Source organism: Peromyscus maniculatus, chromosome 5 (assembly GCF_049852395.1).
Source record: "Peromyscus maniculatus bairdii isolate BWxNUB_F1_BW_parent chromosome 5, HU_Pman_BW_mat_3.1, whole genome shotgun sequence".
NCBI lineage: Eukaryota > Metazoa > Chordata > Mammalia > Rodentia > Cricetidae > Peromyscus > Peromyscus maniculatus.
The window spans coordinates 11,267,812-11,283,565 of record NC_134856.1 but is presented as its reverse complement, the minus strand read 5'-3'; the positions used below and the strand labels follow the sequence as shown (position 1 = coordinate 11,283,565).

The 15,754-nt window shown below is 56.3% G+C and overlaps 1 protein-coding gene across 2 annotated transcripts in view; it reads left to right on the top strand.

Annotated features, from left to right (window-relative positions):
* Gnao1 (G protein subunit alpha o1) overlaps positions 1 to 15,754 on the top strand; it is a 160,942-nt gene that overhangs the window by 142,618 nt on the left and 2,570 nt on the right. The window contains exons 7-8 of one of the 2 annotated variants that reach the window (XM_006985201.4): positions 2,754 to 2,907; positions 4,927 to 9,021. In XM_006985201.4, coding sequence (XP_006985263.1) covers positions 2,754 to 2,907; positions 4,927 to 5,114 — 342 coding nt within the window. In that variant the 3' untranslated portion in view covers positions 5,115 to 9,021. Of the gene's footprint in view, positions 1 to 2,753; positions 2,908 to 4,926; positions 9,022 to 11,876; positions 12,031 to 15,754 lie in introns of those variants that run through there. The other variant, XM_006985202.4, reaches the window with a different exon arrangement.

The window sequence follows — 15,754 nt, the reverse complement described above, 5'->3', positions numbered from 1 at the left end:
TCCGAATGCTTCACCCTGAGCCTTTGGGATCAACACCAAGGGTCGGAGGAGGGGCCTGTGGTCATGCTGGCCTTGAACAAGGCCTGTCTTCCTTATGAGTCTTATTTGTTTACCAGTTCCAGTCCGGTCATTACTGGTGTCTATGGAGGGGGTGGATGAGCTCTTGGGGTATGTGCTGAGAGGGTACAGTTCTGGTAGAGGGGGACCCGCCGTCCTGAGTAGTTCACGCCGAGTGATGGGGCTTTTAGCAGATGGAAGCCAAGCTGCTGGTCGGAGGGGTGGACCAGACTTTCATCAAGTGATGGCTGAGTTTTAGTGCTATCACTCTCAGTGGCTGTGGCAAACAGTGGTCTAGTCCCAAGCCCCAGTGTGGAGTGGGGAAAACATGCCCTGGACTCCTTTGAACCCTAGACTCTGTGACTACGCAAAGCCCATGACATTCTCCTGTTAGTACATCCATCAGAATGGCTGGTCCAGTACACAGTTCACCACTGTGGGATGCCTCTGTGCTGTGAGAGCCATTGTGCCCGCTCCCTGGGGCCTCTCTTTTCTGGGAGTAGATGCTACATCCAGCATGGGATTGAAAAAGAGTCAAGGAGTTGGAGGCTGGATGGTGAGAGACCCTTCACGTTGGAGCATGGCCTCTCTTTTGAACCTGCCCTGCCAGAGCAAAGGCCCAGGACCTTAAACTGTGGGGCCAGGTCCTCAGAGCAGACACACAGGAATGTCCAAGTCGGGGTGGCCGGCCCTGTCTACTTCCCCATAAGCTCCTCAGCAGCCTTGCCGCTGTGCACCCAGGCCCTGAGACACTTGCCCTCCAGGGTCCTTCCTAACTTACTGCTCTCTCAGCCCTTCCCGTCCCTCCAGTTCATTTCCCTTGCTTTTCTCCACAAGGGCTGGAGGCAAGAACCTTGAGGAAGGAAAAACACATGGGCCAAAGTCAGAGCAAGCTCTTTCCAGGGTTCTCCCTCCCCAAGGCTGGCCACCCAACAGCCAGGGGAAAGCACCAAGCCTCCAGGGAACAGGGGTTGCCTTCCAGTTTACCAGCGGCCCACAGCAGTGCCTCCGAGCTGTAGTGGCCGTAAAACAATACTGTTGCTGTGAACTAGCAATCGTCGGTGTATGGGGGACGGACATGTGTGCGAACTGAACAGCTTGGGAGTAGATGGATCCAACCCAAGGCCTGGCATCACTCTTGCCAGCTGCGTGATCGTGCGTAATCGCCACACCTTCCTCAGGCGTGTGCTATGGGGTGAGGATGGTCAAACAGCCTCATGGGCTAAGAGCTGAAAGCGTCTGCACAGATGCCACACAGTAAGGAGCAGTCCTGCTCCTCTGTCTAGATGGCGTAGCCAGGGGACAGGTGGTAGAGTGTGGATGCTCTTCCCTAGAGAGGCAAGATGTAGGCACCAACGGCCCAGTCCTTGGTCCTCAGTCTTCCACTCTAGCCAGCTCTGCCCTCTCCTCCCTGGCCTGGGGAGGAAAACTGGGGCTACAGAGACAAAGATGTCTGGAGGCAGCTCCCGGAGCTAGGCCAGGAAGGCCCTGCGGCTAGTGGCTGCCCACCACCGGACCAGCCACCCTGCCCGCTGCACCCTGGGACCCCACGGGCTCATCCTGTCCTCGTGCCTGCTCTCAGCGCCACTCAGCCAGGCCACAGGCTGCCACAGCTTCTCCACCACTACTGCCACCAGCGCCTGCAGGGCCTTTCCTTACCAAAGCAAGGCCCAAACCATGGCAGATTCTGAGAGACCCTCCAAGCCCAGCAGGTATGAAGCACCTCCCTCTGATCAAACATGAGCTAAGAGTTGAAAGCAGCAGGTTCTCAGGGCCCCGCTGGGTGACTTTGCTGTGAACGCCGCTGCCGGCCCCAGGCCTGTGCTCCATGCTGGCTTCTGAGCTGAGCCCATCCTTTCCACAGCCGTCCATCCCAGGGGCACAGCACCTGTCACAAGGCCGCTGAGGCCTGTGTAGGCGCCTCGCACAGCTGCCCTGGACTTCCTGGGTCTGAGACTGATTGGATCAATTTTCAGGGTTTCTCTTTTCCCTTCTCTGAGGTTTGCTACTGGGTTTTTGGCTTCCTCTCAGTTTTAATCTGTTTTGCGAAGTTTCTTCTTGGGGTTCTCCTGACCCCTCTTCTGAGAAACCAGCCCCAACTCCCAGCTTTCTCAGAGAGAGCTTCCCTCAGCCCAGGCACATCCCAGTCAACCAACAAAGTCACCCAACCAACCAAGGCCACAGCAACATCACCCCCGAGACGCTGTCCCCCTGGTATCTGCTTCCAACTCGGGATTAATTCGAGGGCCTCAGTCCTCGGTTAATGTTATCCAACTGAATGCGTGCACCCTCCTGACCTCGCTGGCGAAAATGAATGAGACCCTGATAGAGAAGTCTGCATGATCCACGGTTTCGTGTAGACATGTCAGATGGTGGTTGCACCCCTGCCCTCTACGTGCATGGTGCATGTCCTCTCCAGGGACTGCAGCCTCTGCAGTGACCTCAGTGCCCCGCCCAGGCCAGCTCTCTCTGGAAGGGACAGCACTCCTGACCCACCCCAGCTCCACCCGAACCTGCCTGTGTGTGGAATGAAGCAGGGACATGTCCTGTTTGTCCACGTGGGCCCTCTGTCTCTGTCCCCAGTAATGCATTAAGAACATTGGTGGCTCGTCCCCTGCTTGTCTCGCTATGCCGTAGGCATCGTAGGCCAGGGTGCGGGGTGCCAGCGCCCTCACCTGCCTCTCGCTCTGTTGCAGAACCGCATGCATGAGTCCCTGAAGCTCTTTGACAGCATCTGCAACAACAAGTGGTTCACAGACACCTCCATCATCCTCTTCCTCAACAAGAAGGACATATTTGAGGAGAAGATCACCAAGTCCCCACTGACCATCTGCTTTCCGGAGTACACAGGTAGAGCCCTCCTCATCCCACACAGCCCCTTGCAGCTACGGGGCAGCCAAGAAACCAGGCCTCTCCGGGCATTTACTGTGCTTGAGTGCACCCAGCTCACCCTGCAGAATCTACCCCCACAGAACAACAGGACTAGAGCCAGCTAAGGCCTGGACCCCTGGCTTGTTAGGCCTCAGTCTCCAGTGTGATATTAACAGCCCTAGGGAGGTCCAGTCAGTCGTCTATAAGCAGAGGGTGCATGCACAGTGGGAACCCACAATGTTGAAGAGACAAATAACCTGGTCTTCGAGTAGTCTAGCAGGGTCCAGCCCCAACTAAGCCCCTGGAGAGTGGCCTGGACAGGTCACATAGCCTTTCTGGGTTGGCTTCTCCCTCCATGAGATGGAGGCTGTCACAGTGACTCTCTCCCCCACCCCCTGTAGACTTACTATAAGGATGGAGGAAGCCCATGACGATGCCAAGCGTGGTATTTGCTGAAGTCTGTGATCACTACGGATCTGTTGTCACTGCCGTGATCACAATGATAAACAGCCATTCTAACGGCACCTCCCACACAAGTGGCCACAAGATTGTCACAGCCCAGGGCCTTGCCTACACTGCAGAGAAGTGCAGGGACAAGGCCAGCCATCAGTGATACATAGCGGTCTAAGTGAGACGGCCAGATATGCAGCCTAACCAGCCCCGCCCCCGCCCAGGAGCTTCAAAAATGGCAGCCCCTTCAAAAATGGTGGGCTGTTGTAAGCCCAGGACAAGCCAGCCCTTGTCAGCTGGTCTCAGTTGACCAGGTCCTGGAGGACAGAGAGCAGAAGATACAGATTCCAGCAGCATGGGCCTGTAGGGTCATGACCCAAAATCAGGCAAGCAGCACAGTGCTCTCCAGCCTGCCCTTCCTTTCTCAAAATCAGGCTGGTAGTTCTGTAGGCAAGGACCCCATGAGCTTTCAACTGAGGAGAATAGTGCTTAGCCCACCACACCAACCAGCCACGTTCTTCTTCAGCTCTAAGATGGCCTGTGAGAGGCCCTCATGGGTTGGTCACCAAGATCAGTTTGGAACTGAGTCAGGGCAGGAAGGGACCCTGAGAGGAGACTGGCCTTACTTCCAGCCCTGGTTTAGCGAACAGCTATGGTCTGGTAGATGCTCACAACCAGGCTGTGGTCTAAACACATACGCCTGAAATGGCTGGGACTCCTCCTTCAAATGTGCTGCCCTAGCTCTGCCTGTGGCTCCAATTCCAGTTCTCTTCCTCTTCCTCCCTTAGCTAGTGGCCCCGTCTGGTCTAGGTTAGCCTTGAATTCTTGAAGATGGAGCAGTGGAGGGAGGGTTTCCATGCAGAGGTCAAGTGCTGCCTTTCTGTTCTTCTCCAAGCCACTGCTTTCTCCCAGACATCCTCTCCCTGGACTTACCAGAGAACTAGATCAATGTGGGGACACCTTGGAAGAATGTGAGCAAGTCAGTTCTCAGTTGTCCGAAGAGGGAAGAGAGGGAAGCGTCCAGGAGCAGGGGAAGGAGGCCACAGCAGCTCAGGATGCCAGGCAGAATACACGGTCCTCCTACCGCCCCACAGTGCCAGGCGGGTCCTGGCCCTCTCTGCCGCCTCACGGGCACACAGAGAGGCAGTACCTGCTCAAAGCAGTGCTTTCACCCCCACCTGCCGCTGTGGTAAGACAGAATTGGACTCTGCAACCAGCAGGCCTTTGGGGAGAAAACAGCAGCTTCGCAGGCAATCCCCAGCCTCAGGCAGCCAGTCACTGGGCGGCCGGTGTTCTGTTGCTTCCTAGGGTGATAGCGGCACTAGGTTCCAAGCACCAGCTGGCCGGCATGAACCGCTGTTGCTGGAGCTGAGCCCTAAAGCTCCCACTCCATATGCCTGTTGCTTTCTAGTGGTCCTGAGAGGATTTTGGCACCCGCTCCATGGCCATTGCCCTAAATGACACAATGGCCAGCCCAGGGATTCCATGCTGAATGGCTCCAGGTTCCTGCCCTCACTGACTCCCCTCACTGACTGTTTCGTCTTGCAGGCCCCAGTGCCTTCACAGAAGCTGTGGCTCACATCCAGGGGCAGTATGAGAGTAAGAATAAATCAGCTCACAAGGAAATCTACACCCATGTCACCTGCGCCACGGACACCAACAACATCCAATTTGTCTTTGATGCTGTGACGGACGTCATCATCGCCAAAAATCTGCGGGGCTGTGGACTCTACTGAGCCCTGACCTCCTGCCAGCCTGCTGCTCACTTCTCCCCTGGACCCAGAGCTCTGCCACCGCTCAGATGCTCTGTGCACTGCAGAAAAACCCAGAGGCTGGCCCTGGGGGAGGACGAGGCATCCTTCGAGCATCCCCACACTACCCCACTCCAGCTGCATGACACTTGGGAACAGGGTTGGGCAAAGGTGTGGAGCGCCACACACCACGAGGCCAGAGACAGCTGCATGCCACCTGAGAGCTGTTCGCTGGCCACCTGTGTCTCTTAAGTGTTTTACTCAGAGCCTGAGTGGGCAACGCTGCCATATGGTTAGGAATGGGCGTGTCCTGTGCCCTGTGCTCCTACTCAAAGTCCTGATGTCTCTTCCTCAGCTGGGGTGATAGGGTGGCTGGTGATGGCCCTGTGGCAGGTGCTGGCTGATTAGGGGATAGTAGATGCCATCTCTCAGCTTTCCTTAGCGTCTGTTTGGTAGAGGGCAGTTCCGTCGCCAAATGCCAACATGGAATCAAGGCACTTTTGGGGTGCAGAGATTCGGACCTTGGGGAAGGCTTCCCTCCTCCTTCATCTTGGATCTTAGCCCTTCTCTGGTCATCTTCCCTTGCGCTTGGACTCCCCAGAAAACTCAGCCCTGACTCCTGTGGACCTGAGCATATTCCTTAAAGCTGGCTGACTGCAGTGGTACATGGATGGGCAAACAGTCCTGTGCCACATGCGTTAGGGTGGGAAGGAAGCTGAGGGGCGGGCAGCTCTTCCTGCATAGGTTGATTGTAAGTCCTGAAAGCCATCTGTTGGTTCTGCTCAGACAGGCTCGGCTGCCCTGAGTGTGAGTGGATAGATCTGCTTCTCCAGTCACAGCCCGAGTAGGCAGAGCCCTTGGGACCGAAGCCTCTTGAGTCAAGCACAGGAGACTTTAATTTACTAAGTAATTTACTAAGCCAGTTACTGAAGCCAGTGCCGTACTTCACTCCACCTTGGTCAAGAAGTCAGGAAGCCCTGGTATATTCCTGGTCTCCTGAATACAGAGAGCAAGCAGTGAGCCATCCGCACCCCGAAGTGTGAGCTGGGGAGGCGTATAAGCCAACTCAGACATACACCCAGCCCCCTGGGGGAAGAGCTTTAGGAGCCCAGGGAGGGACTTGGCTGCAGAGGTGCCTAGGCAAAAAGGGCTGGGATGGTCTTGGCGCCCCTGGCCTCAGCTGACTTGGAACAGTCGGAACATTTCCCTGTTGTTCCTTGACATCTGCAGTCAGCCGTACCACGGCCTGTGGCTCAGGCAGGCTTGTGTGCTCACGCAAAGGCTGGACCTAGGGATGCAGATGTGTCCAGAGGTGGGTGGGGGAAAGGGCTGCACCTAGCAGGGCCTCTGCCTTCCTCAAGCCCTGTGTTCTCCTGACCTCCACTCAGAACAGTGCTCAGTCCCAGGCCAGGCAGGACCCTGGCTCTTTCACAGTCTCTCCCCCGCCCTCCCCGGCCATGCCAACAGCTCTGGGCTTGTTGGTTCCAACAAGAACAGAACTCTGGCAGTCCAGCGAAACACAGGGACCTTCTTCCCCAGTGCCAAATGCTTGCAGAGTTGATCCTCTGGGAAGCTCACCCCAGTCTGGCTGCCCTGCCACTTCCCCCTGAACCCACATTGTCTACACGGCCAATATTTTAGGACCTTGTGCCAGGTACTGGGAGGGAGCAGAGAACAGACTCCCGGAGCCTACAGTCTCAGTGACCTGATGTGGTGGCTAAGGCCAATGAATTCATTGGCCCCACATTGAAGATACAGCAGTTATTTCTCAGCATCACCCACTGTGTGTGGACACCTGAGTCCCCAGACTGTAACCCCAAATTTAAAAGCACCTGCAGTCAAGGGATACTGGCCATGCCCCATCTGTTAGGACCATTTCCAGGAAGGTGGAAGTCTCCATTCCTGTCAACATGCAGCTCCCGCTCCCCAGGCTGCCACTTGAGATCACCGCAGCATGGCGGCCAGAGCCCTCAGCCAGACCAGGGCCTGGACCCAGCCTTCCACTCCTGTTTGACCCACCGTGTTGTGCCTAGTGTCTTGTACCGCTCTCAATTCTCGCACTCTGGCCATCGAGAGGGGGAGCTCTTAGGCTGCCTCCTCTAAGCCCTCAAGAGCGTGGTCCGCAGGGAAGACTCCCTGTCTCTGTCATCACCAGCAGCAGCTCTACCATGGGGGCAAACGTGTGTGATAGATGAGGCTTGGCTCCGTCGTGGCTTTGGGTGTTGGGGAGAGTTGTAAGTGACCAGACCAGAGGACCGTCTCCTATCTGTAGGGGCCATGTCAGGCCACCCTACGGTTTCTGAGTGGTCTAACTCAGCAGGCCAGGAGCCAGTTTCTAGGAAGAGTGCCTTCACCACATTCGTGGGACCGTGCTCGTTGCTAGATGCCTGTGGGCAAGTCCTGTGCCTGTACCAACAACCATTTCGAGAATCTTCCCTCTAAACACGGGTAGAGGACCCCAAGGGTCTGGTCTGAGTTGTGGAGGGTGCTGTTAAACTCTGCTTTGGGGATGAAGACAGAATCCTCCCAGTCTGAGCCACTCAGTGGTAGCGCTGGCCTTCAGCCTCCCATGATCCCCTCTGTGCAGCCCCTAGATCCTAGAGCCCTGTCCCTTTGGATCCTTTAGGACCAGGCAAAAGACCTCCATCGTCTCAGCCTCCCAGTCCAGGCCCACACCCTACTGTTAGGAGCTGAAGGCACCTGACCTGTGTGGACTGCACTGGATATCACTGAGTGTCCCCCTCAACCCCATAACCTGGCTATCCACAGCCCCCCCTCTCCCCCGCAGGGAAGGCTGACACTGCTTCACCCCAGCCCTTGCCTTCTGCAGAAAGTACTGCTGCAAGAGATGCACCCACAGATCCCACATACTACCTGCTAACAAACAGCCAGTGCCCTGAGGGCAGACTTCACTCTCTTCTGACCCCCTCCCCTTCTCCATCGGCCCAGCCTCCTGACAAGGAGATCTCCCACACCCAGGAGAGACTCAGGAAGCCTCCAGATCTTCCCTCCCCGCCCAGTAGTAGCCTGCCACCCTCTTCTGAGGATTCCGGGGCACAGAGCATCTTCTAGCTGCCATCGCTTTTCTCTGAGCCTCCTGGTAAGCTCCAGGTACACCCCCAGGGCTCTCAGGAACCCAGTCCTCAGACTCCGGCACCTCTCACCAGAGATTCGGTCTGGACTACTGGAGGCAAGCACTTCCAGGCTGTTGATCTTGTCTGACTACATCCTAGAGAAAGCCCCAGCATCCCAAAGAACATGGCCAGGACTGTAAGCAGGCCTCCCCACACCCCACCCCTCAGTAAGAAAAAGCCTTATACACACCTGCTTAGAGTGAGTTGGGCTTACAGACACTCTCCCATGCCAGATGATGGCCATGTCAAGGAGGGAGCAGGTGGAGGAAAACCAGAAATAACAGTCTCCATCCAAAGTCCTGGGCCCAGTAGTCGGAGTGGGGTACCCTATGAGGGGCAGCTTTCTTCTCTTCCCCAAGTACAAAAGGCCACCAGCAGAAACAGTGCCCTTCCCAGAAGCCCTCGGCCTCCTCCCCCACCCCGCTTTAGCTTCTTGCACCAGCCACAGCTGCCTCCCCTGCATGGGCAGCAGCCCCCCACTTCCCAGGCTTCTCCCTGGCTTCTGACTCGACCCCTGTGGCCTATGCACACCTTCTGTCCCAGGCCAGAGGCCGGGTACCCCATGTTCCCCTTAGCGGAGCCTTTCTTAGGTGCAGTGCCCCCCCCCACCCATTGCCATCACCTACCCTCATTAACTGTAATTTTGTAAGAAGAGTGACTTGCTGGTTTAATAAATACCTAGTTATTGTAATAATTTATTGGCTGCCATAATGTATTTATTAGTCACCCTCCATTAATAAAAATGCCAGCTCTTTCTAGCACGAGTGTGATGTATTGTGTCAGTGCCGAGGAGCTTCTGCCAGAGAAACCCACGTGACAGAGTCCTCTGTTCTCCCCAGTCTCGGGACTGTGGGCAGCCTAGCAGAGTAGTAGGCATAGCACTGCTGGGAGCCGGGTTCGGGCCCCTGGCACTCCGCTCACTTCGAGGCAGAAGACGGATCTGTCCTGTGCTGAGCTGCTTCCCAGGCCCAGGGTCCTAGCACCCTAGCACCTGGTGTCTGAAGATACCTAGGACCATGGTGCATGATCTGGTGCTGGTGCCGGTCACTGTGGCATGGCTTCCTGCTGTTCTCAGCTCTGCTTCCACCTGGGCAGGTAGAGGGCTGGGAGGACTTGAGCCTCAGGAAGGCTGCAGTGGCTCCGTGCGAAGGTAATGGCAGGCAGGTGGTTGTTGGCCATCTGTGATCCCTGGCTTCTCTCAGATGGTAATGTCCGATATGAGGGACCTGGCATCTCTTTCCTCCTGTGAGTACAGGCTGTGCTCTGGGCATGTTGGTAATGGGTTCCTGAGGGGTGGCTGTCAGACTGAGTGTGGAGGGGTCTCGGTTCCGGCGCTCCCCCACCAGCAGCTCCCCTTCTCACTGCCCTCCCAGAGTTCTGTCCAGGCCTGCTGCCCGCCCCACCCATGCAGAGCAGGTCTGTGTACATCCTCCGACCCCAGAATCTCTGCTAATCCATGCTGCCCCCAGGCCCTCAGACCTTGTCAGTGCACGTGGTCACTGTACCACGGGCCTGTGAGTGGTCTACAGTGTGGGGGTAGGGACTGGTGGGCCGAGACGCAGCAGGCAGGGATCCAGGAGCCTTGGCGAACTGCTCTTGAGTCCCCCAAGCCTCAGCATATCAACCCTTGAGGAGTCCTTCAGCCCTGTCCATAGCAAGTGGTCCCCAACCTTAGCTTGGGCAGCTCTGGTGACCCCTCTGTGGTTTCCCTCTGGTCCTTAGAGTTCCAGATGTCTGCCCTGTGTCCGCCAGCATCTGTCGACTCAGCAGCTCTTGGGGCAATGTGCAGTGGAGCTGAGCATGAGAACTTGCTTCTGGCTGAGGCTCTGCATTGACAGCTATAGGACATGGTGCCCTAGAGGATGCAATGCCTTTTCCTGTTGAATACTTGGGGTCTCGGAGCTTCCCTACTAGGCTCACAGTGATGGCCAGTGTCACGGTGCTAGGCCCTGAACATAGGCCGACATGGCCCGACCTCCACCAAGATTCCGTGGGCAAGTGAGTCCTGTGCAAAGGACAGGGAGGCTTTATTGGAGAGTAAGAATGAAGGCCACTGGATTTGCTTAGCAGACTCAAAGGGCAGTAGTTCACTACAGATACAAGAAGGCACTGTGGCTTTTCTGTTGTCCGGGGATGTGGGAAGCAGCTGAGAACTTGGGCTGTGCACCCCACATTACTGTCAGCCCTAAGAACAGGGCTCACAGGCTGGGAGAGACAGTGGTAGGCAGGGCATGGAGTCAGCTGTGACCCTGATTCCTTTTTGAAAGGCCCAGATTGCCACACTAACTGGAAAACACCCCCAAGAAGTTCTGGGCGGAGCTCAGGGCCAGGGCATGTCCGCTTTGGTTCATTTTTGTTTTCTTGCAGAGCAGGGGATAGAACCCAGAGCCTCAGGCATGCTAGGCAAGCACTCTACCAACTGAGCCACACCTCCCAGGACTACTCTTTGCTCTTGAGGGTCATACCTGTATCACCTTCTTGTCCCCTACCGGTTGATGAGGCTAAATGACATTAGACAGGTAGAGTGCTGGGAAGGGTGCTGGCACAGGGTGGGTCTCAGGGACCAGCAGTCATCACTATCGTCTTCCTTCACCTCCTGCTCGGACAGGAAGGCAGAATGGACCCTAGGCCTGCAGTGAACCCAGCTCCTGCTCTTCATCTCAGGTCCATGGGCATCCACACTCGTCTGTCCTTCTGTCACTTGCCAGAGATCTAGTGTGGACTGCCGAGCACTTGAGTTCAGACTCAGGTGATGAGCCTCCCAGAGCGAGGGCAGACTATCTGGGACACTAAGAGAGGCTGTCTCTTTCCACACCTCTCTGCAGACAGGGGGCACTGACAGGGTGACAGGCTGGCCTATAGCAAGAAGCAGGTGAATGTGCTTGGCTTCTAAAGTAAAACAATTGACCTTTACCCAGGGCAAAAGGCCATTCTCCTGAAACTCGGGCTTTATTCTGGGTGCTCATCACATTCAGACATTTACTAAACAAATTTCTGTATACAAGATAGGAATTTATATCTGCCATGCTTAAGACCTTGTAGGTCTGGCTGTAGCTGGTTTAGGCCCAGCAGGAGGAGGCATCCCCTGTCTCCATCCCTGAAAATGGCTCCGCACACTCCTTGAGTGGCCACTCTCAAGGATGCTAGTAGCAGTCACCCCATCCTCTTCCTGGCATGTACCCTCCCCCCTGTCATCCCATGAGAGAAGCCTGATTGGGCCGAAGAAGAAGGGTCCAGACAGAGAAATCCGGCTCCCTGACTCCGGTCCAGCACTGTGCTCACACATCCTAGGGAGATTATCACAGGGATGGTGGCTCTGCCATTCTGATCCTGGGACTCCTAACCTCAGCCTCACCCAGGGAGCCACAGCTGGCTCCCAGGCCAGTCTCCCATTGGCCAGGAACGGTGGGTGCTTGGCATGCCAGCATCAGATGCACCGTGATGCATTTCCAACTCCAGGCTTTATACACTGACCTCATGGAGGAGCCTGGAGCCCAGGGCCTCCTGGGTGCTGGACAGCCCAGTCTCTCTTGACACCTAATTCTCTTCTTCTCTTCCCTGTCTCTGTGTCTCTCTGTCTTGCTCTCTCCCCTCCCCCTCCCCGGGGCTGCAGAACCGCATGCACGAGTCTCTCATGCTCTTCGACTCCATCTGTAACAACAAGTTTTTCATCGATACCTCCATCATTCTCTTCCTCAACAAGAAAGACCTCTTTGGCGAGAAGATTAAGAAGTCGCCCTTGACCATCTGCTTTCCTGAATACCCAGGTGGGTGTTACGGCCCTGTACACGAGAAAGCCCCAGGCCTGGTTGTGGACCTGGATCCCCTCACACACGCACACCCACAAGACACCAACTGGAATCCCACAGCCTGTGGACTCCAGGGACAGGCTGCTCTGCAGGGCAGCTAGAAGGCAAGGGGCCAGTGCAGGAGTCTGTCGGCATGTTGGAGAGGCACTGAGACATGACCAGCTGTGGACATGTCCCTGAGTAGGCAGTGGCCTTTCCAGAGCCACGGGTGTCATAGTGAATGGTTCAGGGATGAAGGCGGGACAAGCCCACTGGTGTCCCTTTGCTTTCTTTCTGGTCATTCCTGACGTCCCAGGACTTAGTGGGAAAGCCTCCTAAATTCTCATGAGGTGCCTCTCTCACCCTGGCCCAGCCCAGCCACCTCCTTGTGAAAGGAAAAGGTGGCCTGGTGGCCTGTGAGGGTGGCTCGGGAACCTGTGCTCTGCCACCAATTTGCTCTGCACACACCCCACTTCCCCCTCCTCCCAGCTCTCCCCACCTCTCCCCTCCTTCCAGCTCTCCCCACTTCCCCCTCCTCCCAGCTCTCCCCACCTTCCCCCTCCTCCCAGCTCTCTCCACCTTCCCCCTCCTTCCAGCTCTTCCCACTTCCCCCTCCTTCCAGCTCTTCCCACTTCCCCCTCCTTCCAGCTCTTCCCACTTCCCCCTCCTTCCAGCTCTCCCCACCTCCCCCTCCTCCCAGCTCTCCCCACCTTCCCCCTCCCAGCTCTCCCCACCTCCCCCTCCTCCCAGCTCTCCCCACCTCCCCCTCCTCCCAGCTCTCCCCACCTCCCCCTCCTTCCAGCTCTCCCCACTTCCCCCTCCTCCCAGCTCTCCCCACTTCCCCCTCCTTCCAGCTCTCCCCACTTCCCCCTCCTCCCAGCTCTCCCCACCTCCCCCTCCTTCCAGCTCTCCCCACTTCCCCCTCCTCCCAGCTCTCACCACCTCCCCCTCCTTCCAGCTCTCCCCACTTCCCCCTCCTCCCAGCTCTCCCCACCTCCCCCTCCTTCCAGCTCTCCCCACTTCCCCCTCCTCCCAGCTCTCCCCACCTCCCCCTCCTCCCAGCTCTCCCCACCTCCCCCTCCTCCCAGCTCTCCCCACCTTCCCCCTCCTTCCAGCTCTCCCCACCTCCCCCTCCTCCCAGCTCTCCCCACCTTCCCCCTCCCAGCTCTCCCCACCTCCCCCTCCCAGCTCTCCCCACCTTCCCTCACCCAGATGAAACCACTCCATGTATTGCAAGCTTCCTCCGCACCTGCCTGCTTTTCCTCTGCCTTTGTTGGACGTCCCCCCCCCGCCCCCCCCCAGACACACACTTCGTTCGGTTCTTAGGGGAATGGATCACAGACAGCCCCCTGCCCATACCCCACAAAACTCTTTCCAAACGAGTACAAGAGGGAAAGGCGAAAGGCAGGGTTGATTCAGTGCCAGAGGCCAGCCTTCTAGAGACTGGACAGTTTTAGGGTTCCCTTGGGGCAGAATTGAGGACAGGACCAACACCCTGCAAAGGCAGAGGATGTACCCCATCCTCCAGGTATGAGCACATGTTGCATGAACATGGAACTCACTGACATGGCCCTGGAGTTGGTCTGTAGTACTGGACTCAGGTCCTGGGGCCACGCAGGTCCCCAAAACCAGCCAAAAGGGTCCTAAACTGTAGCACAGGTGGATGACAGCCCCTCCCCGTTTCTTCACTACCAAAAATATCTGTGAGGAGAGGACCCGCCAGCCCGTGCTGGGATGCACTGTGGTGCTTGCGAATTGCCAGGTACAGAGGGAGCCAGTTACTTAATCCGCGGCACCCCATTTTTATCTGGGTACCATAGCAGACCATGATGGTACCTCAGGGTGGCTAGAAGGGTGGTGAGAGAGACCGGTGTGTAGTACCTGGCTTACATAACTGCTGGTCATTGCTGTCACAGTTCTGAGAGGGTGAAGTCTGAGGGGACCAAGGAGGTGCCCTCTGCGGGCAAAGCAGGTGCAAAAACACCCCAAAAGGCCAAGGAGGTCATACCTGTAGGCACAGCTCTTGGCAGCCACTGCTGAATTCTTCAGCTGCAGCAAGAACCCCCCAACTCCTAAGGCTTTGTATAAAAGTGTGGCTGTGTAGGAGGCCTAACGGCCTCAGGTGCTGTCTTAAGGCTCATTAGGAATGTGGCCTGAGTGGTCAGGTCTCACTGATGTGGAGCAGTTGCTGGGTGTCCCCGGTTCTCCGGGGCCTGCAGAGGATACAGATGGAGTTCAAACAGCATGAGGGATAATAAAGTCACAAATGACATGCCACCACGAGTTACGCGGACACAGAACAAGTAGGAGGGGCGTTAGGCGGTGGCTGAGAGACTACGTGGGCCAACATGGTCAGGGTCGCAGTGGGACTGTGTAAAAACACTGGGTTCACAGATGTGGCAGTGTGGGAGCGCCTGCATCTGGAAGTCCTCCTGCTCTTCTGGGAGCTTTCCAGCGGAGAAGCTCCCTGACAGGCAGCCCCGGCCACCCTCTCTCTACTCTGGAGGCGTTGCTGTGGCTCAGCACTGAATGTGCTTCTGCTCTCAGCGATGATGGGTGGAGGAGGCTAGCCCCGACCCCACCTGAGGGGTGCCCCACCACTAGCCTGGAACTCCAGCCTGGAACTATCTTTTGTTTCAGAGGGAAAGTGGGCCCACACCCCTGGCCAACCAGCCTGTGCTCACACGCTCCCAGAATACCATTGCTGTTTCTGTACTAGGCCACATCCTGACAGACGGAAGGAGACGGGGCATCTTCCTTGTTCTGGGGTTTTCCATACTTTTGTCCTGGTCCATTATCACATGGTATTCAGTAAAAGGTTCCTATGGGGCAGATCCGCAAGCTCTTAGACTAGCTGGTTGGAAAACATCCCTGTCTTACCCACAGATCTGCCCATTAACCCCACCCGGCCTGCCAGAGCCAAGGGGACACCCAAGGAATTGTTAGGGGCACTGAAAGAGCCTGGTGGGTGCCTCACACGATGATATCCCTTAAGCCTCTCACTGTTCCCATGACCTGGCTACTCACCCAAGAACCGCTGTTTAGTGGTGGCCCAGCCCAGGCAGGGACCTCTCAGAAAGACCTCCTGCAGCAGAGCGCAGGCTGGCTTGGTGCCCACCACATGTGAAGTACCACAAGACCCTTTGGTGCCGTTCTTCCTTAGGCTTCATTTACAGGTTTGTTAGAATTGCAGGGTTGCAGAGGGAGATAGCTCGGGGATTAAGAGTGTTTCCTGTTCTTCCAGAGGATCCAAGTTGAGTTTCTAGCACACACCAGGTGGCTCAAAACTACCTGCAATTCCATCTCCAGGGGGATCCGAAGCCTCTTCTGGCTTCCATAGACTCCAGCACAGCACATATATGGACATATCCTCACAAAGGCGCATATACATACACATAAATACAAATAAATCTTAGAAGTCTCCAATGGGCCGGGGAGATGGTTCAGAGCGCCTGCTACTCTTCCAGAGAATCTGGGCTTGGGTTCCAGCTTCTACATGGCAGCTAACAACTGTCTGTAACTCCAGTTCCAGGGGACCAACATCATCTTCTGGCTGCTGCAGACATATGCACACATGTGCTGCACAGACATACATGTAGGCAAACACCCATACACAGAAAACTAAATGTAAAAAAAAAAAAAGTCATGGAGTTGGTTTAGATTTCAACTGTAGGTCATGGAGAGGGGCTTCATCCAGATTTGT